We start from the raw sequence: 27,814 nt of genomic DNA, 5'->3' as shown, positions 1-27,814 counted from the left end.
ACACTCAAGGTATGAGCACACACACGCAAAGCACACAGCGAGTTACCACGAGTTTAGAAACAGGCACTTTGCTTTTGTTTTCTCCCCCTATTAATTTTTAAGTCAATTATTAATCAAAGAACAGAAAAGATGTGTGAAGCGATGAATTTGAAAGCAAAGATAGATTTAAAAATACATGACAGGTTAATGGTATGTTGGTAACAACGCCAAGGCTTACGAGCTACGGCACGCATTCTGATTTTAATAGAACAGGCTTCAAAGAAATGTTAAGCGGTCCTTATTTTGAGAAGTAATTCATATTATAATTAACTTCACTTTTTCCATCACTGCTGCTTAATTGCGCTATGCACCACTATGCAATTATACTTTTTTTTTCCTGCAGGGATAACTTGAATGTTTTTAACCAGTCCGCCAGAGCAAGCTTATTAGCCAAAAGGAGTGGCCCTGGTCTTGAGATGAAATGGCTTGTGGAGCTTTGAACCAGGCTTGTTTGCATTGCAAGACCGTGTTTTCCTAGTGCACAGGACACAGGTGTGCACCCTTAGCACCCAAAGACTCTGCCACCCTGTCACCCTGACAAGATCACCTCTTTCAAATTCAGACAACTGAATTCTATGAGCCACGTCTGCTACGCAAGGTCACCTCAGATTAATTCTGCTTGAGGGAAAATACAATCATCAAAATAGTTAATTAAGGGTTTAAAGGGCTGAAACATGCAACAAGGCTCTAGCAATGAAAAGAAAGCTTCAGTCCCATAAGAAGAAGAGAAAAATCTATATATATATATTGTAATTTACAGATTTTAAAGGAAAATTCAGCACTGGACCTTCTCCTGTCCTTTTCTTATCTCACAGTATCTCATCTGGAGATATTTCTCATACTCTTCTGTTAATTCTCATCTCATATACAGTACGACAGCACCCATCACAGGTGACATCACACTGGGAATTGCAGACTTGCTACATATTAACAGTATAATTTCAGATAATTCAGTCAAGCTTGGGTTCACTTAACTATGGAAACACGGTAATAACAGTTCCAATTTGACCTCCTTGGCCTTTCTCCCAAACAAACTTCATGTTTCTAATCACTTTATAAATGCTGCAAAGCTGGACTGGGATCTAAGAATACAAAATAATGCAAAATAAGCAAAGAATTCATCACGAAAACCACACACAGGAAGAACAGCAATGTGGAAATCGTGTTGGGAGTGCAACACGACACACTGTATCGGAGCTTGTTCTGGGTCGTGTTCGCTCTGGACCTTGGCTTAAGGAACCGGCCTTGAATACAAAACTGCACCTCGGACAAGACCTGCACAGCGCTGCTTTACTCCACCCCTGAGGGCAGTCCCTCACGCTGAGCAGAAAGCAGCCCTGGGAGGGATGAGGATGTGGTGGTGATGTGTGCAGTGTCTGTCCCGCTGGCGCTGGCCGGTCGCGACACACCGCCTCAGGGTAAGCTCAGGGTAAGAGTGCAGCGACTGTGCCTACCAAAATTTGTATTCTGTTTAGACTGCAGAGCGGGTTTGGGTGAAAACGGTATGGGATTGCTTTTCAAGTGCATGCACTGAGTTTTCACTTCATTAGTTACAAAGTGGGTCAGATCCCAGTATAGGATCGAGGGGGCGAGGAAGTGTGCTTATGGTGAACTATAACTAACAAATATGTGCAATAAAAATGAATTATTTATCTCAGCGGTAGGATAGTTTTATTCTGTTCCTTATGAGACCAAGTGCCCTGTCTTTTTTCATGAATCATTGAAGGAGTAAGTCTGAAAACCCTTGAATTTATGCGGCAGACTAGCAGTGGGGTCATTCTGCTGTGAGTTTAGAACACAAAGCTGTGCTGGTCCACACACTTAACAAGCCTTGATCTCCAACACGAAGGAACCACCCGTCTCTAAATCAAATGCAAGAAAAGGCACATTTGCACATGCAATGAATGCTTCTATCATCAAATATTTAACAACAAAGCATGACTGGACTAATCACAGTCATTCTGATAAGTTCAAGAAGAACTGAGAGCCCAAAAAAAAGGTTTTTCTGCTGAAAATTGTACTTGCTTGTTACAAAAGTATTCTTTCAAAAATGTTTAGAAGCTGTTGGAAACAGGACAATGCATTTTCCAGAAACAACCAAGAAGTGACAAAAGACAAAATATTGCACTCTGTTTCATTGATCGACAGGGTCAGACACGTATAGTATCTCAAGCGTTTCAGCTTGACAACAGAAAAGGCCTGTTTTACCCAGTAGTTTGTTGAAAGTCATTCTTTCACAACTCTCTGCATATGCCATACTCTGCACATTCTCTGAATAAGACAACTGAGCCTAGATGCTTACTGCCTTTACACTATAAACCCATTGAAACAGCAAGAGGAGACTGGTCCTGCCATGTACTGTATAAAAGACAGCAGACTTTCTTCTTGGAGGATTGGGAGAACAGAGAGACACAGAGGCAAACAACAGCTACATATACAGCATGACAGGATTAAAGCATGATGGTGTGCTATTAATTTTTCTTCTATTCTCCATGAGAAAAGCCTCACTGTTCTTGAGCTCTCAGAAAAAAATGTTTTTTAACGCAGTTTCAACTAAAAAGTTTCCTAGCGCTCAGAGTCACAGTCAAACCCCAGGTGAGACACCGCTGTTTCACCCTTGAGCAAGGAACTTCGCCCAAACTGCTCCAGCAAAAATACCCATTTGTATCAATGGGTACAAGTGTAAGTTATTTTGGAAAGAAAAGTCAGCCAAAAAAATAGTAATGTTCCACTGGAGACCAAAAAAGAATACGGAATTTGTGCTCTGTTAACTTTTAGGTAATTGAGTTTGATATACTGTAGGCTTTGTCCTATTTTGCTGTTGTAACATCAATTTGTGATGAAACAAAGGGTCAGATATTGGCTAAAATAAACTGGCCAATCTTTGACTGAGATCTGTTCTAAACAGGACAAAGAAATTTAAAGTTTGAGAAAACCTACCTTTTCAATAGTCCATGGTGGCCATTATATTAGTATCCTACGGTATATACCGTATATTTACATTTAGTTACAGTTCATCAAAAGTATGAATAAATTAGGAGGCTACCGCATCAGGTTCAGTGCTGTACATACCGTATTCTCCATTGCAGAATCTAGCATAATTTAAAAAGAATTAAACTCTACTGTATTTGGAGTGCTATAATGACAAAGCTATTACAGAAAGAAAAACAGATTGATATAGATTTCTTAATGGATTCCTCTGTGCTTCAGTAAATAAATTCAAAACTCAGCATTTGCCCTCCGTCCACGCACGTTATCAGCGTGGCTATTGAGTGTGCTAAATGCCCCATGTGAAGTGAAATTGCCCCAAGGGACACGCTATTGAAGAGAAGAGTGCTCCATTTATCAGATGTAAATTACCAAGCCAGTCACACAATGGCTTCAATTGAGGAATAACTGGGTCAATACAGTGCAGCACAGTGACACAATTGGCACACTTTAGTAGACCAGGACAGAGCTCCATCTGAGCTCTGAAAACAACTCTCCTCCACAAAACCCAAACCAGCAACAACACAACATGATGACGGAGCCTTCCCAGTGAAAATAATAATACACATAAGAACACAACCAGACACACAAACTCTCCTGCTGAGGAGCTGCCACTTCTCTCATCAGAAAGACTGCATTAAATGGTGTTTTAACAAAAGATCTTCGTCTGTTTGTTATCACACTTTTCAAACCCCTATAATCTCTACACTGAACATCAACAGCCCAAAACAAAAGTTACACTTGAAATGAAAATGTTACCCATATACTGTACTATCTAGTTAACCATAATAATTAAAGTATCTGTTCTAAAAAGCAAAATATCTTCAATCAACCAATATAAAATGCTAACTTGTTTTTCTTTATAATAATACAACTAATTAGGTCAAAATACAGTAACTATACTGTATTTTCTATTGACACCAAAATCTTAATAACATCTACACATTACCTACATATGGAAAACATCTATTCATACATTTGTCCAAAACCTTTGACCAAATCTCTTGAAAACAAAGCCAAAGAGTTTTGGCGGGAAAATAATCTTTAAAAATCATGAGAAAAAAAATCTTGCTTTTGTTTCTTATACAGAAAGCCATTGTAATCCACACTTAAATAATGGTAAAGATATTCCCATTCTTAAGAGGTCATGGCAAAACAAATGCATTTCTTTAACAAGGGAATAAATGCAAAACAATTCAAAAGCATAGCTGTACCACGCAACATTGATCAGGAAGCCCACATACTGGAAGAGCATCTCAGACACTGAGAGCAGCAGTTAGCGATCAGAGCCTGGGTCTGGAAGGCTCTGGAAGGTGAGCTGCTGCTCCTGTACCCCTGAACTAGGGACTCCCCCCACACTGTTCAAGCAAAACACCCCGCAGCGTACAGGGGTGTAGAAGTAGGTCAAACTCCAGCGAGTTTCCAGCAAGGAAAACAGAACAGGGTCCTACCTGAGACAATTGAGACTGTGTCTTTCTCCCATGACACAACAGTGATGTAGGCCTCCACTAAGGCCCGGATAATGCACTTGAAGACCGCTACATTGCCTCTCATGGCTTTCTGGTCCTCGACTCGGACACCATAGGGCTCCCGTAGAACTGCAGGAGGGGATAGATCTGGCATTAATGCAGCGCAAACACGAGATTGGAAAATATATCCTAAAACAAGGACTCGGTGGATTGCTGGATTATAAATACACTGCTAGAGAAAGGTGCTGGGAGATCTTTTAGGGTGGATGTCAGCATTTTTGTACTGAGATTAGCTTTGTGAACCTCATAATATTTGTAATTCACTCCTCCGCAGCTCCAAAACATAAATCGGAAATTTATTTTTTTAAATGAAATTCCATTGGCTACCTCGGGGGTAGGGGCTTACTCTTATTCAAGCTCTAATAAATAATACTGAAATTCATGTTGCACATTTCACCATCATGCCTTTTGTCATAAAGTTAATGAAAATGCATCTTTTTTATCAAAACTATGGTACGGCTTTCAAAGTTTCAAAACTTATGGGTCAGTTTTGCTTTTTTACATAAATTTTAGGAGCTTTCAGCCAGGGGAACAGCTAGGCAGGTGTGTAGCACTGGCTTTGAAAAAACAGCCATTAAACATGTTACACACTTAAACTGGGAAGCAGGTGACTCAGCTGTTTGAGATTCTGCCTGGTTCCCCTGTGGCGGGGAGATGGGAGCCCCAGATCTTTACCTGCCACCGAGTCTCCCTGTCCCTGCAGTCTGACATGGCTACCCAAACCACTAATGCATCCAGACACGAGTATACGAGCAGACAAAGAGACACTCACCGGCCTTAATATGAACATCTTGGCTTCTAATTTTCCCTGAAGGATTTTCTGCTGTGCAATAGTACGTGTTATCATGGATTAGGTTACTAAAGCTTGAAGGAGGGAAGGGGAAGATTTGGAGAGTGCCGTTTGGGTGGACGTGGCGGATCCCTGGAACATCGTAGATCTCCTCGCCCGTTGCTAGGTACCAGCGGAGCGTTGCCGGGGGCACGCCTGCTGCGGGACAGGGCACCAGGGTCCCTGTGGTGCTCGCAAACACTACCTCTTGCAGAGATGCATTGACGAAGTACAAGCTGGAAAGTAGGTCTTCACTGAAAACTGCAAGACATGAACAAAAACAAAGAAACATCAGGAAAGGTTTTAGATGGAGTGAGATTTAAGATAAAGTCTGACCGCTCTCATTCACACTTTTCTCTCCCTTTTTGTTTTATTCTTATTTATAAAAGCACCCATTTGCCTCAGTTGAAAGATTAATAGTGTGAAAAATTGTCTGCTGCATGAGGCAGTACTGGGTGGCCCCGATGAGACAGTACTGGTGGCCCAGATGAGACAGTACTGGTGGCCCAGATGAGACAGTACTGGTGGCCCCGATGAGACAGTACTGGTGGGCCAGATGAGACAGTACTGGTGGCCCAGATGAGGCAGTACTGGTGGCCCTGATGAGACAGTACTGGTGGCCCAGATGAGGCAGTACTGGTGGCCCAGATGAGGCAGTACTGGGTGGCCAAGCACTTTGGAATCCAGCTAAAAAATGGAGACCATTGGCCAATGGACAATCAGTTTAGCTCCTTGTGTTGAAATGCTACAGTGTGAAACCATGTCAAACAACTAGACCCAGGGGGCCAGATTCAGTCTGCTGGAGTCAGTTGTCCATTCACACCCTCTGTGAACAAGTAGCAAACAGACACATACAGTACAACAGTCCCACAACAATAATCTCCATTCTCTCATTACAGGACAAGCCCTTGTTTCTACAGTGAGCTCCCAACATTGGTGCATATACACTATTTCATTTATGTTACTATAAAATGCCTCTAAACCTTATCCTGCCTAGATAATTGACCTTTCCTTAAGTACCCTGGCATTTCAGATAAACGCCTGCTGTTGCTCTATTTGCCCCAGACTTGATAACCATGTTTGCACACAGATCGTTACTGCACAAAGGAGGAACACTGGCTCACATTACTCTGTCTGAAGAGAAACTCAGCCTGTCCTCGTGAGCATCCAAATCAATGCTCTACCATGGTATTCAGTTTCTTGCAAGGAAAACATTCTTCAACAAACGTGGACTGACAGAAGAACTCTTTCTTGTGTTTTAATAAAAGCTTTGTGTTTTCACATACATATGCTATTGAATTACATTAAAGTCAGATTCTGAAGATGCGGTCCTGAACAGATGAAATAAAAAGTCTGATCTGGTCTCCATATTTTTTAATTCCATTAGAGGTTAGAAATGCATGCTTCTTTCCGTAACCTAGTGCTGAATATACTTCACTAATAGCAGGTGATGAATGAGCCCACAGGAGTGGGGAATCAAATTCACTACCTTCAATGGCAGCATTTGATTGGCAAGTAGATTCAGCACAGCAGCCCAAATGCTTGACAAGGGCTTGTTTGTTGTAATTTTTGATGCAAACAATTTATTTGTTAATTAAAGCTAAATGAAAATCCCTTTACGGGTGGAAAAAAGCCTTTAAACAGTGATGGGCAGAAAAGTATCACATCAATCAGCCTCAGAAAGCCTGTTTTCAGACGCTGCAGTGAGTGCTGCCAAGTATATTCGGTAATATTACTGCTGAGACCTGTGACCTCTCAGCTCTCAGTTCCCATTCTCTGCCCTGACGCTCCAGCCCCTCACACTGGCCAAGCGGTCTGCCAACTGCTCTCATTTGCTGTAAACACACACCATCAGCGTGTTTTCGGTACTGCTTTGTCTACACACTGTGTGTATACCATTTTAATTCTTTCTATTTCATTTTGGGTAGAGCATCATCTGCCTCACTCTTGTGTCGGTCTTATGAAATGATCTTATTAACTGATCAATGTTAACCTGAGAGAACCAGCGCAGTATAACGATCCAATCCCAGTCCTGAGAGTGAGGGGGATTGTGGGTAGGACAGCCCTGCTCGGGCAGAGACGTGACTCAGCACACCGCACAGACAGCAGGGTTTCCTGGAGAACGGAGGAAAAGGCAAACAGTTCCCAGGCGAGGGGGTTATCAGGACCTGTAAAATAATTCAGCCCTGACTCATCATTAACTTGAGCTTTGGCAGGAGGCCCCAACCTAATGCTATTTTTAGTCAAATTGACAGGACTACTATAGCAGCAGTCTGACTTTTACACACAGGGCTATCCTGCCCACTGCCTCTCTTGTACAAGAGCCCAGCATGCTGGCGTTATGCTGACAGGAGAGAGTCTGAATAAGAATCTAGAAAATAAGTTCGAATTCTAAAATAAAAACATAAGAAGGGTTATGAGAGGAAGGTTTTCTGCACATTTAATCCATTTGTTTAGAAACTAGTTGACATCCAGCTGTTTCTTGAAGGAAGACAGGGTACAGTCTTCAACAGCATGGCTGGACAACTTGCTCCACACGCCCACAATTCTTTGTGTAAGGAAGAGCCTCCTGTTCTGCTGCAGATGTTTTAGAAAAGACGGATTCACTTTGTTCAGCTGCATTCTGGTAAATAATACCGACAACTAATTCCTGAGGATTAATTGAATGTACTTGGCAGCTCAATGTGAAATTAAGACCTTCATCTTACTCTGAGAATGAAGAGGAAATTGTTTTGATTTGTTGGTTTGAGGAATTTCAGTAAAAAGTCATGAAACATGACCAATGACTAAAATCTCCAGTGCCACAGTGGACAGTGCTTAATTAAAAAAATCAACACCATAGCTCATGCCCTTGGCCTTAAGACACAGCTTCAGGGAATTTTGTTTTATAACCTCTGTAACACATTTTACCAAACAGAACAAATACAAAATAAGTGAAGGAGGTCACACTCTAACATAGGAAAGGGTGGTAAGTGAGAATAGGCACCTGACCACACTGTCACAGTGAATACACTACAACTGCAATCAGACTGCACTCCTTCACTCAAGAACAATTTCTTATAAGACTCTCAGCCTGCATCCAGCTTCTAATAATTTTTTTAGTTGCACTTTTCAACCATTGGTAAAAGCTGCTGTGCTTCAGAAACCTGGAAGTCATCACAGAGCAGCAGAAAGAGCAGATTTATTTACGTTAGTGTTCTCCCAAGCTGGGACCCTGAGTATGTGTGGTGACACACTGTCCAGCACCGCACATGACTTTCATCAGCTGATCCCTGAAAGAGGAGTTCCGCCAGCGCAACACTGCGCAACACTGCCACTAAAGTCAGTGAAGACCAAGGTGCAGACGTGTAACCAATGAGTGCCACCCTGAATCACGATGGAAATAAAGCAACAGAGCACTAAATAAAATTGTAATTTTAGAACAAAATGTCAGACAAGTGAGGTCAGGGAATGCCTTAATCCCTGACCACTCTGCGGTCAGCCGGTCACGTCACAGTATCAGGCTGCCCAACAGTGCCAGTGTGCTTTTACTGCTTTTCCCTCATTCCTGCTCATTTAGTTTCCCTCATCTTTTCCAGCACTTGGACGGTGATGACGCTCAGCAACACAGCAGGCCAGGAAAAAAAGAGATCTACAATGTACAACATACATGTGGAGTTTCTACAGTGGAGAAAGGTCTTCAGTTACTCTTTAGATTAAGAACGGATATTCTTTAAAAAATCAACTTACTATAAACTGAGGTTCTTTAGATGTAGTGTCCATAGATATAGAGGCTAGGTTAGCGCTAGGATGAGGATAGGGGTCTGTTTGTGGGGCCTTTTCTGAATGTTAATTAAGTACTGAATTGAAGACAATTAAGTTAATTTGTCTTGGATCACTTTATAATGTGTCCAAATTCTGCTGTAATATGACGTGGTCTGTGCTGGGAAGGGTTAGGAACTGAACTGAAACGTTAATGAAGAGCTTCTGACAGCAAAATGAGAGTGACTGACAGAAAAAGTCAGACAACCAGGAGAAAAACTCAGGACAGAAAAACAAAATGAAACACTTTCATGTCCATCAACAACAAAGAAGACAGGTGTCTTTTTTGTCATATGTCATTTGATATTCGAAATTCAGGCCACAAGTTCCAGAAATCTTTTTCAAAACATGAGTGTTGATGCTGTATGAATGTGTGTGGATATGCTGGGGAACAAGAAGGAAGATGAATTACTTTCACTGCAGTTCATGCTAATTGCTAAGTGGTTAATTTCCAGACAGTGCCTGTGTGCTCATTGTTGAATGTGGCCTTGTGCCTAGCCCTGTTGTCTCAGTCTGTCTCTGACTTGCAGGCAGGCAGCGAATGGCTCACCAGTGACAGCTGGCAATCCCATCCCTGGGGATAAAACATTTTAGCACTTCATAAATTTCTAACAAGGTTTCAAATCGCAGCAGTTTCCACTCTTGCATTGCTCCATTGGTTTAATGCACACATGCGCACACACACACACACACGAGCGCACACACACACGCGCACACACTCGGGCTTACACAAGGGCTAGCACACGGCTAGGATGCTTACAGTACACACACATGCGCGTATGGGCAAGTACACACATGGGCTACCACACACTGACAAAAGCATGCACATAGGCTCACATGCACACGTATGCACACACACAAGCACACATGCGATAACACATGGGCTAGCACACACACGTGCACACATATGTTTTCGACACACTCATCAATACTTAAAGGAAACAGTAAAAAAAAGAAAAGCAGGAGCTGAGGTGTAAGCCCTCATAATTGAAGGTAAATGGAAAATCAAGATTGCTTAAGTGGTTTGTTATGTTTAATAAGCACCAATTAGCTGTGCTGAGCGAGAGACAGAAATTTTCTGTGGCCTGAGAGAATATGCTGGCAGGGTCTGAGGGCTCCAGTTCCTGCCTGCTATTGCATTCTTTGCCAAATTATAGCCCAGATAAGACGTGACTGCTGCACACTTATTAGGACATGCTGCTGTTTCCACATGTGGACACACCTCTCAGTCCAGGTCAGAGGCCACTTCCTGTAAAGAGGAAACCATATTCTTACTCACAATAGGTATACTACATTTGAAATTCAGTCCAGTCCCCTGAGGTCTTTATTCTAGCTCATTTTCATGCAAGGCTGTGATTGCATAGTCCTAATGCATAAGGGGAAGAATTATTTCAGTAACAACAGTTCTCAAATCATGTTATACTTTTTTTTTTAAAGATTACCATACAGTTTGTTGTGATAGTCCTGTTTTTTGAAATCACCACAGTTCATTTTATTTATTCTTCAGTTGTTTTAAATAATAAACTAAATGAACATAGTGGTCCGTCCACAGTCAGTCCATCTCCGGATGGCACTCTTATCAGGCAGGGCCATCGGCCATGACTCTCCAGGCTGGGAATTCAGGGCATCGAACCCTTCGCACTGCGCTGCGTCAGGCCAGCCATGCGGCCACATGTACCTTTTACTTTAAATCATCACTAGAGAACAAACTGGTGCCTTAAAATACATACAATTCTCAATGAGCTCAGTTGTCTGCAACAAAATATTTTTTTCTTGGCAGCTGCATGGGTGATATGACTCTAATTTTTGAATGAATGCTCAGAATCCAAAGTGATGCCTCCCTGTAACCGCTGCCTCCTGGGAAATACTATGAGCTCTGCATATGGGGTTCATATGAATAAATCTGTCAAACACCAGTAATATGGAATTTTAGCTTATAAATGACTCATGTTGTACACCCACTCTTGTTTTTACAGCCACCTGGGGTCTCCTAAAAAGAACAGCATGATGCATGAACTCGCCAGTGTCCTCCAACAGCAGGAACAATTTTCTTCTTGCACAGTTTATTATTTACCTATTTAATTAAATATGGAATTAGCATTCCTCTAAGAATTGCAGATATTTCACCACAGCTGTGCCTCAGGTCCACAGGAGGGTCGTGAGATCACTGGTGGCAAATGAAACCCAATGGCAGCCATCAACTGGAGCTCCATCAGCTACCAGCCCTCGCTGCCTGACAGCTACAAGGAACAACACGCAATCAGCACCACACACTCCAGGCACACAAACAACACAACACACCATGAGAACACAATCAGCACGACACACTCCAGGCACACAACTAAAACACCATACCACAGGCATGCAAACACAAAACAGCCGGATGTAAATGGGTCTCTCAATTACTTTAGAAATAGAATATACACCAGATACTGCTTTGACACGGAGAATGCACCTTCAAACTTTTGTTTCCTGAGAGCAAGTCAATAACTTCAATCGAAACTCAACCTCCTGGGATGCACACCATTCCTTCTTTAACTTCCTGAGCACGGGAAAAATGGCCTCATTACCACATACTTGCCCTCCAATTAGCAGGAAGACAACAAAGTTCCCCCTTCGGTCCAAACATATGACAGGTGATGAACAGAAAAGGCTTTGAGCTCGAAGAAGGCAAAGTGATAGCTACGAGCCTGTGTTTTTACTCGCTTTTAACAAACTCATCAAATATTTAACCCTGCTTTTAGGGTAGCTGATATCTTAAGACAATAAAACCAGAGAGGGTGAAATGCTTAAGTCAGTGTCAATATGAAAGCATTCATTTTTAAAATTTTTATCAAGGTACATGAGAGGAGAAGGAAGAAAGCACTCAGCAGCGCGCTTGCTTGTGTGTGGCTCTCAGGAGAGGGGCAGCGGCATGTCAGCTCTGCTTCCAACATCCTGCCCTCTCTGCTCTGCGTGCGATAGCCTCCCCCAGACTGCAGACTGGGAAGAAAAAACAGCAACTCTCCTCTCAAGCCCTACTGCACCAAAGATCACCTCAGGATTGACTCGCCTTTCCTGTCCTTCTACCCTGTCATAGTTCCACACAGCAGCCTTGCACGCTGAGGAAGAGCACAACCATCACCGCACTCAGGCCATTGAGCACTAGCACCAAAAACAGCAGCCTGTGTTCTCAAGGATATTCAAGTATGTAGAAAATGTGTTAAGAGGAGACGTTGTGAAGATCTGTTGAAGGCTGTAAACACCTGCCTTTGCCTATGCAATCTGTCCCCAGAGAGAGTTAACAGAATGAAGAGAAATCCTCCAGACAAACGACATTGCTAATTCAGAAATGGCACTGCTAATTTTTGATGAAGGCTCCACGAATGCAGTGGATGGACCTGAGACTCCCATGCTTTTGATTCAGCTTTCATTTAAATATCTTTTACATAAAAAATATAGATGTTTTTGTACTGAAGAGGCACACGCTTCAGGATCCTATTGAGCACCCCAGGCTGGTATGACTTGGTCCCTCTATGCAGTGCTGTAATCACCCTCCCTTCTGTGGGCCCTTCAGACACAGAGTACACACATGTAAAAACATCGCTATTGAAGCACGTTAGCACTAAACCTGTGAAACGGACTTGATGACAGAAGCAAAACAAACGTAAAGAAATCCCATAGTTCCTCCATAGGACTATTGCAGTTGACGTAGCAACACTAAACGATGTGTCCATATTTTTAATGCAGTCACATAATGCCCTGTGGAGCTGATATGAAATGCACTGGAGGTTACACTGTGCACATGGGCTATTCCCTAGCCCTTACAAAAGGACATGAGGATAGAAGAAGGACATGAAATGAAATCAACTAATTTCCAGCAAACCAACAGGTACAGTATGTTGCAAATCTCTGATGGTTTAGAAAACATACTGTACTTGTACAGTATATAAATATCTCAAGAAGTATCTTTGTTTTAACAAGTACTTGCTTTGACTGTGTATCAGCTGTTTAGCTTGGCTTCCAGGCTCAGACTGCACCTCCTGACTGGAAGTGTGTGACTGTACCAGAAGGCACAAGGTGGATCACACTAGTGCCTGGCACAGCATTCTGGTCCTGGTCAAGGGGACATACCCAAACATACCCAAACACACAGTTAATTTCTTCCTAGTTAGAAGCTAATAAACGGGACTGTTCACAATCACCAGCAGAAATCGGCAATTACCTTCAAATTTTCACATTGGATTAAGCAACAGAGCACAATTGCGAATAGAACTCTTTTTGAAGAACGTATGGTTTGTCCCTACCACATGGCACTAACCTGAAAGGGACATATGGGCTTATTTATGCTTATTTATGATTCTCCCACTAGAAATTCAAACGAAGAACTGATGGGACATGTTCAATGGTTTAGAAACTCCAGAGAAAGCTGTCCAAGGACTAGACTTCTTGTTGTGAGTGACTCTGGCTACCTGCAAAGCAAATATCTCAAAGCAATTATTACACACAATTTAATATTTATTGATATAATTTAAAGAAAACTATTTTGTTTCATAATATTATTATATTTTTGAGTATTTCTGTAAAATATTTCCAGAAACATAAAGCCGAAAACCTTGCTAGCTCCTAAAGATACATAAAACCACCTGAAAATTGATATTTCTTATTATTGATAAATATTGAATCTTCTTAAAAAAGTGCCGCAAATTAAATCTCTCATTTTGCTCATGAATGTGTGAGTACTGCACATGTAAATTTATAGGAGCATCTCCTGTGGACTCCATGAAAATAATACATCAAAAGCCCAGTGAAATTCTAATACAGATGTCTGAGATTGGGAATATGAGAGTAGTTTCTTTCGGTCTGGTGGTAATGCAGTACAAACACAGGAAAAGGACCAAAAACGTGCCTATGTGTTCTGAAATATTAAAAAGAAAGAAAAAGAAATTAAAAATGAATGTGCCTTGTATCAATATAGTATCTCCAGCTTGTTATCATCTTGCTTTGTACAAGTATTTTTTTTAATTATATGACCCTCAAAAGCATTCTTATATTGTTCAAATATTTGGTGTAAAAATGCAAAATAGAAGTTGCAAAATCTCGGACAAAAAAAAATCTTCCTACATGCTTAGAATCTCATCTTCTGTAAGATAAAGTATTTATATGCACGGAGCTACAAAGCTAGATGTTGATTTGAAGGCAGTTTTTGAAAGAAGACAGATGATTTTTAAAAGCACACCTTTTTCATAGAGGTGGTATTTAATTTGTTGTAGAAACAAAGAGAGGTTATCTATCAAGAACCCAATTATGTGTTTTGTAAATGAATGACTCTTGCAAAATTGCAAGAGACTATTCTATGTTCTTCAGCGGCAGGAACACTATGCATAATCGGCTGCTTTGTATAGCACCCTTTATAAACAAAGAAATTCCTTCTTAGAGAAATTGGCCGTAACAGCTACATCCATTGATGAGGGAGGGGCTGGACTAAGCAGATAACTGGGCTGGTCCACACAGAATTAATTCTTCATACGTTGGTTTTTGGCCTGACCGTGTACATTTCTTTGAGTTTATTTTAGAGGACCCTGGTTTTGCACCTGCAGAGCAATTTAAATCTCTCCTCCTCCCTGATTTGCAGCTCTTCCAAACAGAAGCCACCCAGAAAGGCCTACGGTCATTGTGCCCAAACGGCCCATTTCAAAGCTACCATTTGCTCAACGACCTGAGTGAAAATTTCTAATTGACATAATTTTTCATGAGCTGAACCATAAAGAAGAAATAAGTGATACTGTTCAATAATGTATTCATTGCATCTATAATTAATTAGGCTTTTTTTCTGTCTGCAAAGCTGGAAGCCCGCAGACTGTTTGATTTTAAAGCTGTCCTTATCAGCAGGACGTAATGGATGGCACAGTTTTTGTGTCACTGCTTTATCCTCCACTTGTGAGCATCTAGTTGTCAATTCCAGCTGCCTCGAATGCCCTGTGCTTCCCCAGGCCTCACAGTCACCTCCTCCCTGACAGGAGACTGCCGTGCCCATGCCCGTGCCCTGTGTGAGTGCCCATGAGGGGGGAACACTGTGGTAAAAACTAGAACGCCCCTCTAGCACGAACCTGTGAAGACACAGGAGCTTGTTAGCGCACTTTTCTACATTCTCTACAGCTGATGAAGATGTTAAAAATTTCCACACAGTTTGTTGTACGACCTAGAAATGCTTCTGGCCCGCACAGAAGTCCTGGTCATATATGGCTGGTTTATGACCTGGCCACACCCTGCACTGTAAGCAGCTTTGATCTTGTTAGAGGACCCACTGGCCTCATTTGAGCAGTTGCACGGTTACAAAGTTAAACAATGATATGAACAAATTACAAATAGAAAGTAATATGCCTGCCCCCCTCAAGCAAAACGAGCAGCACACTTCGATAGAGGCCTCCGTTTATCCACTAGCACCCTGAAAGGCAGCTGAAAATAAACCAGGCACAGCCACAATGAAACAAGCAGCCAGGGTACTTAAACTACATTCAGATAATCCTAAATTAAACCCCGTGTGTATTATGGGTGAATGATGCCATATTACAGAAAAGGTTTTGTGTCTGAGAGCACACATTGTAGTACGGTACAGTTTACCTTTTCAAACCCATCTTCCCATGTAAGACTGATAAACAACTCTACAGCACTGAGCCCGCGATCGTGAGCCTCGCTGGAATTTCACATTTGTTCTGAAGAAAACCGCCCCACCATGGTGCGATATCTAGCCCTCTCTGAAATCCGAAACCTCCCTTCTGCTCCGGGAGGCTTCAGAACTGGGTCTGAGCACCCAGACCTGCTGAAGGAAAAAGACACGACCGCGGCGAGATGTGTTCTGCAGGGGGGCTGCACTGTGCAGGTGAAGCGTGGGACTGGTCTCACACGCTGCAGCCCTGCCAGCATCACGCGGCGCGTCTAAACCAAGCATGCAGAGGGCACAGCTCACGCAGGTCACTCCCCCTGCTTGACCCAAACACAGCCCTCCTCACTGACCGCAGGGCAGGCAAACATTTGCGTCAAGTCTGACTCCGAGCCAGAAGACTGGGTACACATGCACTATTGCTTAAACAATTCTGATAAAAAAGGACAAGCAATCAGCTCAGGGAAACATTTTTTTCTTGAGTTTATTCCCTCCGTGATTATTAAAGGACTTAGAGGTAAAAAAAACAGCACTCTATTAAATTCATACAGCAAGAGGCAGCTTCGCAGTATATTCAACAGATTGCACATGTTTATTTTATAAATTAGGATGGAACTTGATAATAATTGTCTCCTGATGTCTGTCTGGATTTACGGAGGGATTTAATATGATTTAGGACAAAATACACTCAACATGTTACAGCTCATCAGAGATGTGTCTCGGGGATAAAGCAGTTGGTTTGTTTCACTGCGTCTATAATAATTCTTTCATGATCAAACAGGCGTCGCACAGTGTGGTGGTGAGTTGCTGGACTGGTGGATGGTGGGTTCGAATCCCCACTGCAGACACCACTCCAGTACCTTGAGTGAGGTACTGTACCCCAGTTTCTCCAGTCCCCCCAGGGGTATAAGCGGGGATCAATACAGGGCAGGTCATGTGCTTTCTAGTCTGCCCGTCACCATGGAAACTGGGGTGAGTCTTGCGCTCTGCCCAGGACTTTACTTTTTCTTTCACAGAATCAATCCGATTCCACGAGGCGCCACTGGAACAGCTCTGTAGCGTCCCGTGTCACCTTCACTATTAGTTTCATGACCCAAACACTGCCATGTCCACACTCCACAGCCCAGTGAAAAATCAAATATCGAAAAACATGAAACCAGAAGAAGAAATATAACAGACCTGTGACCGTCCTCAAGCCCCAAGCGAACTGTAAAGGTCATTGCCTGTTACCCTGCAATAGGAATACAGGGGTACTATCCGGTAAAACTGCTGTACCGTGACTAAGTATCGCATACTATCCAGATATTAACAATCAATTGGATCAATTAACTCCTAACTATCCAACAGGCTAGATGGGCTGTCGTTTCTCACCTTACAGTACATTCTTAACGCTTCCACTGACATTCACCATGACCAGCACATCCGAGGAACAGACGGCCTGTTGCACTGTCAAGATCTCCAGCTGTTGCACGCTCTTACACAGCCAGAGCTTTAAAGAGAAAGAAGGTTTAATAATAGGGCTGGTTTATTAGGTATGCTTGTGTGTCCAAGCAAGCTCACTGCAGGTAATGTGCTCCAGCCAGGTGATATCCTCGGTTATCCACCACAAGCTCCCCGGTGCCCTGACACACGCCCACTGCAGATCATGACGCTTCGACACGGAGCCCAGGTGTGTGACGCGTCACTTCCTGCTTCACTCCTGCACAGATTCGAGCACAAACGCGCTGCAGCGCTTTCGGGCATCAGGGGAGAAATACAGATATGTACATTATATATGGCGAAAACGGAAAACTACAGGCGTGAATCTACTTGTTAGCCTCAGACACAAACAGCTATGGCCTTAAGAAAACAGACCATACGTTACTATATTTATTAGCACACATGAATATGATGCACCATGATGTATATGCAGTCACTCTAGACGCCCAGTTTCTCCTGGGACTGTACTGTAACGAAACAGAAGGCATTTACTATTCGCTCTCCTTCAGTCTAAATTACGGACCGCTCAATCAAACACCGCTGATCAACTGGCAGCGAGTAACTAGCCATCACACGGGCGCTTTCAGAACTACTGAAGCGATTCATTTAAGTAAATGTGCGATCAATGCTGACCGACCACTCCAGCAATAACAGAGTGCGCATTGAAATAATAGCAAGGGAACGACGGGTCTTTTTTTTTTTTACACACTGCATTTACCCATGCAAGCTGGTTCGGCATAATCGTGTGGAACTGCAGAGAAACACCAACGCGTCAAACGCAGAAAGAGGAGGAAAGCTGTCTCTTTAACATCACGGGTGTGAGTGGAGCACGGGTGTTTGGCTTGTCAGGTGACCACGGCCCATCGTCTCCCCTGTCACTCAGCGGAGATGCGCCGCTGCCCAGATCAGAGCGCAGCGCAGGCAGCACCAGTCTCGGACCTGCGGTAATTAAGGCCGCGCCCGGCGCAGCGCCTCCGGAGGGCTGCGACCCGTGCGAGCCGGCACTCCCGCTCCTGCCCACGGCTACAGCCCGGGCTGCCGCCGCGCCGCGTACCGGCTTGCGGGATCGGTGCCTCGCAATTGGCTTTCATACATATACAGTATACAGCGATTCGACAGAAGGAAAGGGTTCACCTCTCTCTGGCAACGGCGGGCGAGCGCGCAGATGCTCTGTGACGCCGGGAGACGACAGGCGAGCTTGGTGACAGAGCTACCTGTGATTGTGAAGTATTTCACTAGGCGGCTTGCTGCCATCTGCGGATCTGCGCGTCACCGTTTAAAGCCAGCGAAAAAGAATCGAGCGAGTGCGGCTTTTAATTCATCAATTACATGTGGATTGTGACATCTTTAGCTGAACGCAGCCCGCTGAAATGTTAAGCACAATTCCCCGGCGCACCAGAACGGTCTCCTCCGGATTCGACAGAGCGCCCCCTGCCGCAGAAGTACAAACGCAACCCTGTGCGCAAGCACCTGGCTGGATAGTACGACGCTAATTAGCAAACGTAGAGCAGTCTAGCTGGTGACCTTCATAGCATACGGTATGACTAGTCTCTGCATCCCCTAAAGGGAGCGAGTTTCTCTTTGGCTCCTTGTAAATTAGACGGGGACTCACAGTCACCCCCGAATTTCAATATAACACTTTTTTTCATGAAATATTATCGTCCATCTCCCAAATGTTCAGTAATCCAAACAAAACGCGTTAATTAACAAAGATATCAATTTTCCGATTTCAAAGAAAAAAAAACACAAAAACGATTATAGAGTTATGCCGTGCACGAAAATTAAAATAAAAACACCAGAGCTTGCTATTATTATTGTTTTGTTTTTGTTGATATAACAACAACAACAACAACAACAACAACAATAATAATAATAATAATAATAAGGCTTTTACAAAGCCTTTCCAGCAGACTGGGTTCGATCGCCAAATGCGGCCGCACACACATTCCGCTGAGCGCCCAGGACATGAAAGACTGCAGGACAGCTTCAGTGCCGCCAGAGCAGCGGGTGAGAATGAAGCTGTAGGTTCCAGCCCAGTGTCTTCGATATCTGTAAGCAGTGATGAAGGACTCTGCTCTTTAAATCCCCACGCACGACAGACCGATAGATTGTACAAAGCACAAACAATTTAGTGAAAACGAAGTGTGGCCTTTCGCTGCTAGGAATACTACACGTGCTGCAACTACTGTTCATTATTCCCAAGCCTCGTCAGGTAAATCCCACGCAGGTACGTGGTACTCGTTGTAATTTTAAGTGATCTGCCGAAACAGTTCCGCTCAAAGGCCGGCTTGAACTGTGAAGCTGGCGTGCAGACGGACAGGCCTGCTGGGGTGGGCGCGTTAAGGAAAGAGGGAGGCGGGGAGGGTCGGACCGCCGCGCTGGTAGCTTTTCAGTACAGCACCGCAGCCGCCGGAGAGCGCGGAGTCCGCGGTCCAGACTCTCCATCTTGAAAGACGCACAGTGGTACACCGCTACGTCTCACATGTCAAGATCACCAGGCAGGTCTGAGTGGAAATCTATGCTGCTGTGAAACCAGGGTGAACACTATTTTGTATCTGACAACATATTGAAACATAATTAAAAATAAAATGTGCTCATTGATATTAACAGCTCACAGGAGCAAAAAATGGACATTGAAGATCCTTCCTCACGTCCTGTGTGCAGAAGCATCTGAACCCATGCTAAAGCCCCTGGAGCCGTTATTGGAATCATGTGGCCATGGATCTAAATATTCCTTTATTCCTTCAGGTTTTCCAGTGCAAGATGGGATGCAGATGAGCACCTATATGCTGTGCAGAGACCAGCATGCACGGGCAGGTACTGTACGTGCAGATTTGGCAAAAAATGCAACTAAAAAAGTGTGCGAGTGGTATTTTATTGCAGAAATAAATGAAAACTTCAAAAAATCGTCAGACTATCAGTACTGGATTTCCGTCCACCTCTGAAAATGTCAAAAGTAGCCACACATTTTACTGCAAAATTGCTGCAAAATGCTTAAGGGAACATCAAATCAACAGTGTTGATTGCTCACTACAGTCCTCAGACCTCAGTTCAATAGGACATTTGCGGTATAGAATACAGAAAGCAGATCTGAATGAGCAGGAGAGGTTTTGCATGGAGGAACTGTCCAAAATCCCCACTGAGTAGTGCCAGAACCTCCTGAAAGACTACAGGACGTGGTTTCTCCATGTTATCAAATCCAAAGGAGAAAAACTGAAAATCTGCTTGCTTAGGTGTGACTAATTTCTGACACCAGTCAGGCAGTCAGAAAGATACGCTGAACTCTTAGCAGTGATAAAGAGGAAATTTAGAAGATGATATTTTGCAAAAGGCAACAATGATTTAATGTAATAGAAGTATGGTAAACCCTAGAGGAAAAATCTAAGGAAAACAAAAGCCGACTGGGAGCACTGAGACTGAGATTGGATTGCTGCTAAAAGTTAGACTTGAATTGATTTTGGGGTTAGGAGGTAATATTATATTACTAACAAGGGTATAAACAGTATCTTCTAACTGCACAGTATTCATGACATGAAAAGTAAATGGACTGTCAGCCATGCCTTGAAATAAGAATTGAGAGTATACTTTAACAATTACCCATGTGAAAAAGGTTCTAGTAATATTTCATCAATGCATTGTTGTAAACCTTTTCTTTATACGAAGGGGAAATATTCTGATTAATGATTGTTAACAGATTTGAGTAATTAAACACCTCTTTCACCAGTCACCAGAAGGCTTTAAAAGAAGGTGATCCATTTATGAAAAAATGTCATCTTAAAAACAATGTTAAATGAAACAATAATAGGTATGATCTTTTGGTAGAATTTGGACCGTTTTAATGTGAGAAACTGGTCACATGGCTTGATTAAATCAAGTGCTGATAGATGTTTAAAAAACTTCAGATTTCATTCCAAACAGTGTACCCAGAACCTCTTTGCATTAATATGATAAACGGCTGACTTCTGATGAAGCGATTCCTCAGAGGGACAGCTTTTCCAGTTTGTCTGCATTAATAACCCAGCAGCTGGCTCCTCTCATCTTATTAGTAATCTTTAATCAGTGCGATTTAGAGTGTAAATCTATGCTATGCTGTGCTTGCTTCAAAAGCCTGTTCATCGTTCCCGTCTAGAAAATGCCTTGTTTATTCATCACAAAGGCACGCACTTTACATTTTCAAACAGCAGACCTTTTCTTCTTGGTTGGAAAATGTTTCTCTTTCACTACAGGTCATCCCTTCTCATGTGTGCTAGCACAGTGACAGGGGACGCAAGCCAGTCAGGCAGGCGCAAATGTATTCAGAGCGTTTAGTGCTCAGGATTAATCGAATTATAATTTAATCATCTGATCAAACACCAATTAGCATAATCACTTCAGGGGAAGGGCTGATAGAGAAGGAAACCAACACATAATGCTCCTCAGGCAGCCAACACTTTAATGAGACATTTACAAGAATTAAAAAGTTACATATTCTGAGGAACTCTTGCAGACTTTAAATATTAATCTGAGGTTTCTAGTAATTCTGTGTAAATACGCCTACAAAATGTAGTGGAAAAACAAATTATCGTTAAATGAACATTTTTAGTCATCTAAATGCCTGCGTGCTGGATCAAAAACATGGTATCCAACTCTGTCACTCCCCTTCCAAAATGTGCTTCAATGAGCACATCTGAAAATGTAGTGACACCTCCACCCCACTCTTCCTCAGTCTCCCCCCCACCGGGGGTGATGAACAACAGGGTTTTGTGCTGGAGATACGGTCCTGTGGGACTGGAATGGTCTTTTACCAGCAGAACAGCAGTAGGAGAGACTGGACAAACAACAATCACCTGGCCAGACTAGACCCAGAAGTATCTGCTCTCAGCTTGAGCAGCACAACACCACCACGAGACTCATGCTGCTCCTGTCCTGCTGTCGGTGCTATACATGGGACAAGAATGTCCTGGGTTTCTCCAACAGGAGGGAAAACACACTTGTTTTTTGTAAAGGAATGAAGAGTGCTGAAAAAGTCTGGGTAGGGGAGGGGGGGAACTGTACTGTGACAGCATTAGAGTTGTACAGCAAAATGTAGTTAATTCCACTCTGCACTGTGATAGTAAAAGCACAATGTTTCAGCTGTGGAGCCCCTTCAGGTTTAATCAACCACTACCTGTCCTTAAAGGAGATGAGGGCAGCCACTCTCCTCTGAAAAATGACATTATGTACTCCTACACTACGGTACAGTATGTGTTTTTAGGAATGCAGTGATTGCGCAATTTGTCACATGTTACAAAATGATATCACATTTCCGGGCCAGAAGACCGAAGACAAGCTTAGGCCAGCCCCGAGTCATAAACCAGCACTTTCAACCCCAAGAAGACAAGAGCCACATGGGGGCAGGGGACAGATATGCACAAAAGCATTCTCCTTTAGATGGGGGAAAGAAACATTACAGCTTGAGATGCACTGGGACGTTTTATGAGGTAACACAAGCACGTTTTAAGTTGCACTTCCTGTTGTCATTGACCTACTGCCATGGCTCCTTAACATAATGACTTACAGTACATGTAACTGTACATGTTCACGTTTATGTTTGATTAGCTGTGAGTGTGTTTCAGGTGTCAGCACTGCTATGATACAACAATCATCCTGCTATCACCCTGTCCTAATGTCCAGAGGGAGAGCTGGCAGTAGCAGTCTGGAGTTGTACTGCTGGTGCTGGAGCATGCCAGTCCACACCCGTCTGTGTCCTCCCTGCACACTTGCAAGGAGCTCACCAGTGGTGCCCAGCGCTGGAGTCCGTGCCAATAGGGTAACTCCTGGAGCCTCCCCTGTGTGCTCTCCTGCTCTCCCTGACCCACAAGCAACCTACTGCAAAACAGGGCCACTGCTGGGGTCTTAAACCACCGTCCGCACCACATTTAATAACTTTTAACAGCAAACCAAGTGCAGATCATTTATTGTGCTGTCACTCTGTCTATCCAGGCTTTGTGCTGCTATTCAACCCCTTCATTTTTTTATTTGCATAATGAATAAAGGCCTCTTTATGCTTTCAGGCATTCAACAGAGAGAGACATATGTGTGTGGATAGATTGAGCAAACAGCGATAGATAAACGCAGAGATAAATTGTGAAGACAGGCAGTGGTAAAGATGCACAGCTAAAATAAAGGCCGGCTCACGCAGTAAAACAGACAAAGATGTTGGAAGAGAGACAGACAGATAGACTCATGTTAAAATGAGCATGTCTGTGTCCAAAAAAAAAAACAGATTGGTCCCAGCTTGTGCTATTAAATGCAGCAGGACAGGGTGATCTGCAGCTGGTACTACATGCACACAGCAGCAGACGATTCATTTAGTTAATACGTGCTTTTGTTGTTCAGTCCAGCAGTGTGCTGCTCTGTTCTGCACATTGATTAAGTGACACAGTTTACTGACAGCAAAATGAATCAGTATGTGAGTCTGAGAAGAGCTACATTGACAGAACTCCAGAAATAGACTCTAGCCCTGCACAAGCACAGGTGGAGAAGTCCTGCTCCGCAATCACTGCATTTCTACCTCTCCCATCCATGTTGTAAAGGAGACCATGTTCCCTGTGTGTGAAATTAGCTGCACCTCCATCTCTGACACGCTGAAGACACAGACCTTTACTTGTAAAACAGCTCTTGAAAATCAGTGGCTAAACAGTATATTTATGCTATCTATTAAGACATTGGAGTACAGCTAACCTCTATCAGAAATGTTGTGCAAAACATCCAGTGCTACATTTTCTGCTTTAGAGAAAATACTGGTTGCATTGGTCTTATCTGCAAGATACAGAATCAATAATAACAGTACATGCATGTTTAATGTCATCACAAATTTCTACAGTTTTCCAACCTTACTTACAAAATACTGTTTGCTTCCTGGGATGAGGAGTTTACAATAAGCATTCTGTTCTGCAGTTTTACTGTGTTTTTTTCCAGTGAAAAGGATGCCATTTTAATGCCCTTCTCTTTGTCTGCTTTGCTAGGTTTTTGCTATAAACAGACCAGAGAAAATGTTTAAAATGGGCCTGTAGGAGCTTGAGGTGAAAGCAGAGTCATACTGTATATTTTTAGTTGTTGTTTTACCTTGCGACTGTTTTGTCGAACAGGAATGCATCGTGACATCTGTAACCGGGAAGGGCAGCCAGATGGGTGCCCGGGTGAAGGGACTCTGCTCTTCTGACATCACAGAACCACTTAAGGCTGTTCCCTGCCTCACGCAGACTAAAAAGCCAGGGATTTACTATAATGGAAACCCAAATCCTTTATTCTAAGACAGCTCAGTTTGTTAATCTGTCCTTGAAGAGTTACACCTTGAAACTTTTTCCTAAAAACCAGGCATGACTGTAAAGGCCTCCTGGACCCACTACAGTTCTTGAGGTTCTTCCAGCCTTTGTGCTGAATTGCTGGACTCGTGTTTGGACAAGAGGAAAGCACAACTCACAGATCTGTGGTGTGGTTGGGCGTTCTGCATGAGCACCCTTCCTGCTCCCACGTACTGAGGCTTACCTCAACAAAATGCCTGAACAGGAGCCATTCAGTTGCGGCAATGCGTTCTACAAGACTGGCCAGAATAACTGATCAGAAGTTCTGTTCCTTTTAGCAACATTCCTGTTGAATGGAGGAGCCTATAGACATGGTCATTTAAAGAAGCTACTTGCTTTCAAGATTTCACACGTACAGGTAGCGGTGTCGGGGTGTGAAGACTGCTGTTGCTTGTAGTCTCAATTATTTATGATGTTTATATTTCGAAATAGGTGAAAGGTGGGTCCGTTGCAAACGGGACATGAAAACGACGATGGTCACCCTTAATTTAGAGGACTAGAAAACACTGGAACTCTTCAGCTAGGCGAGGTTTAACTGGCAAGTCATCAGAGCTGAAGCTATCTATACATTCAACCCCCTGCAAGGTCCCTTTCAGTGCGGTTTGTTATCACGACTGACACATTTCCTCCAGTCTGCAGGCTCTGGGTCTGCCTGACACTAAGCCCATCCAGCAGTCTCCCCCAGGGGTCCCCCAGGAGAAGAGGCACGTGCTCCACCTCTCCCACCTCTCCCGCCCCGCTCACGGAAAACAGCATCCCAGAGACAGCTCTGCTGCAAGGAAGCCCAGGCAGGACAGTCCGGATCGCGAGCAGCCAGCGCCAGTGGAGTGGTTGATGAGATGTCGTGCATTACTGGTGCGCTCAAGGGCCCTGTCCGGGTGGCAGACACGGCGGGCAGGAACCTCCCTCGCCAGGCCTCCGCGCTAGGAATGTCACACGTCTGCTTTTTATTTCGGCCAGTTCCATCTTTCTATCTTTTTTTTTCATTTCAGGCAACATTAATCCCAATCCATTTTCATTTTACAGCTATCAGATGTTGTTTTATGCAAATGCATCTCGTCAAAGCGTTCTATGTGTTTACATCAACAGTGATTATATTTAGGTTTAAACATTCTTTTTTTGGATTAAGATCTCCAGTCTATTAGCCAAGAGAAAAACACTACAGCTGCATACAGTATTCAAAGAGCGCAAAACCAGCAACAAATGAAGGGGAATAGTGAATGCTTCAGGCATATTGCCTTAAAACTAATGTGAATATATATTTTTTAGAAGTGATAAGAGTCATATAATTTTATTCTGTACATTTTGCTAAACTTTTATGAAAGATCAGTTCAGTATATTAAGTTAAACCTTATTCATTTGTTTGTGAATCTGTTTGTAAATAGGTTTGTTGTTTATTGTTACTAATAAGATTTAGTAAATTTGTATTAATGATAATTGTTATTCAATACTCTGGAACCTGGTTAACAAAATTGGATATATTTGATTATATTCCAGTAAATACAGTTTCATACTGGAAACATTGATTCTATGTAAACATTATTTCTCCAGTTTTGTTTGTAGCTTGTTAATGAAAAAACAACTTATTTCTGCAAAAAGGCCTTTTCTGAATGTCAGGATAACAAGTCTTCACCAATTACGTCCTGTCTCTGGGGACTCTAGCAATTGGTCAAACACCTTCATCTGAGTAAGCTCTTTTTAGCTTCAGTCAAATGATACTGTTAACACTTTAATGCAAAATCTAATAGCATATGGCCCATGCAATTACACATTCCTTATTCAGCAGAATCCAAACCAGGCAGAAGATTCCAAATTGTAATTAAATTTTACATTCATCGAAACTTACCTCACTCCTCCATGCTTAACTGCTAATTAGTCTGCTGCTTAACATCTTTGTAGGGTAACTTCATTATACAAGCAGAACACAGGAATGATCAGGCTATCCATTATTACACATTAACATGCAGCCCTCGCAATAATAGCGATTGAGTCTTCCTGCTAAAACTCAACTGAGAAAGCATGTGAGCATTTACTATAAATAAAGAACCTTAGTTAATGGTACCAGAGTAAATACAGTATTGCTGATTGAGAACATTTAAAATAGATAATTAAATTTATTTAACTAAATACCACTAAATGTATTAATTAACTTTATAGAGAAATATGGCTTCTAGGCCACTTACAATATTTTTCATTGGTTATATTACATTTTTTTTATTTCAGTCAAAAAATATATATTTTTAAATACATTTAGTTAAACAAGAAATAATATTCCCCAATATTGTGATCAAATATACATGATAAATATTAATAAATATAATGTTTTTACGTTTTAAGTAAACCAAAACATTGTATTTAAATTAAAGGTAACATTTTTTGCTTTTAATTTTCTTTAATTCAGGATCATATATCCTGAATAACAGAACACAACAGAATTCTGTATTACAAATATTAAAACATTTTTCTCTCAGGTATTTAATCACAACATTCAAAATCTGATTGCATTTCAAAATGAAAAACAATAAAGATTTGTGATAATAATTAAAAAGCAAATGTACTCTATTTAAATATATTTATAGCAACAAAAGTTTAGTAAGCAGAATAAAATTAAAACTATTATTACAATTTATACATTATACTGTATATGTAAAACAATTTTTCTTTTTTACAATTGATAATAATTGCCATAGTAGCAATAGTTTGATTTTTTATTTAATATAAAACTATTTCAAGCAAATGTGTTAATGTAATTTTTCTTGTGCAGAGTTTAATGACAAATGCCTTCTCTATGATGTGTTTGTCCCCAGTGAACTGAGGAGTGCTTTTTTAATTTTTGTAACAGTAATAAATTTCAATTGAAGAATTTCTTCCATTCCTGCTCCTGGTTTTTCTGTCCCTGGGAGCCTGCTCTCCCCTCTCCAGCTCACAGGGCTGAACTCGGCCTGTTCCAGCTCTGCTGGGCCTCAACACTACTCAGAACATGTCAGCCAAGAGGCAGACATCGCCGAAGCTGCTGGCCTTCGCTGAGAAAATGGCAGACATCTTCATGACAGATTTCGGAGCGATTTCCTTACTGGCTAGCACCATAATGAGAAAGCAACAAAAATACAACCCAACAGATTTATATCTGATTGTGGAATGCAAAAATTGATATCGATTGACAAATTGGTGAAAGATAGCA

At 42.3% G+C, this 27,814-nt stretch overlaps 1 protein-coding gene and 1 long non-coding RNA gene across 3 annotated transcripts in view; one reads left to right on the top strand and one right to left on the bottom strand.

The window, feature by feature from the left end:
- LOC148657726 (cell adhesion molecule DSCAM) overlaps positions 1-27,814 on the bottom strand; it is a 165,830-nt gene that overhangs the window by 132,069 nt on the left and 5,947 nt on the right. Inside the window, exons 1-3 of one of the 2 annotated variants that reach the window (XM_088638377.1) lie at positions 18,027-18,533; positions 5,329-5,646; positions 4,479-4,625 (exon numbers count right to left, since the gene is read on the bottom strand). In XM_088638377.1, the coding sequence (XP_088494503.1) occupies positions 4,479-4,625; positions 5,329-5,646; positions 18,027-18,030 (469 nt within the window). In that variant the 5' untranslated portion in view covers positions 18,031-18,533. Of the gene's footprint in view, positions 1-4,478; positions 4,626-5,328; positions 5,647-18,026; positions 18,534-27,814 lie in introns of those variants that run through there. The other variant, XM_088638376.1, reaches the window with a different exon arrangement.
- Positions 19,264-25,987, top strand: LOC148657727 (uncharacterized). The gene is made up of 3 exons (XR_015939972.1): positions 19,264-19,535; positions 20,057-20,125; positions 24,418-25,987. It is a non-coding gene; the product is annotated as an uncharacterized LOC148657727 (long non-coding RNA).

Source organism: Lepisosteus platostomus, chromosome 7 (assembly GCF_059453375.1).
Source record: "Lepisosteus platostomus isolate fLepPlt1 chromosome 7, fLepPlt1.hap1, whole genome shotgun sequence".
Lineage (NCBI taxonomy): Eukaryota > Metazoa > Chordata > Actinopteri > Semionotiformes > Lepisosteidae > Lepisosteus > Lepisosteus platostomus.
The sequence above is the reverse complement of the archived record's forward strand: the minus strand, read 5'-3'. Positions and strand labels throughout refer to the sequence as shown.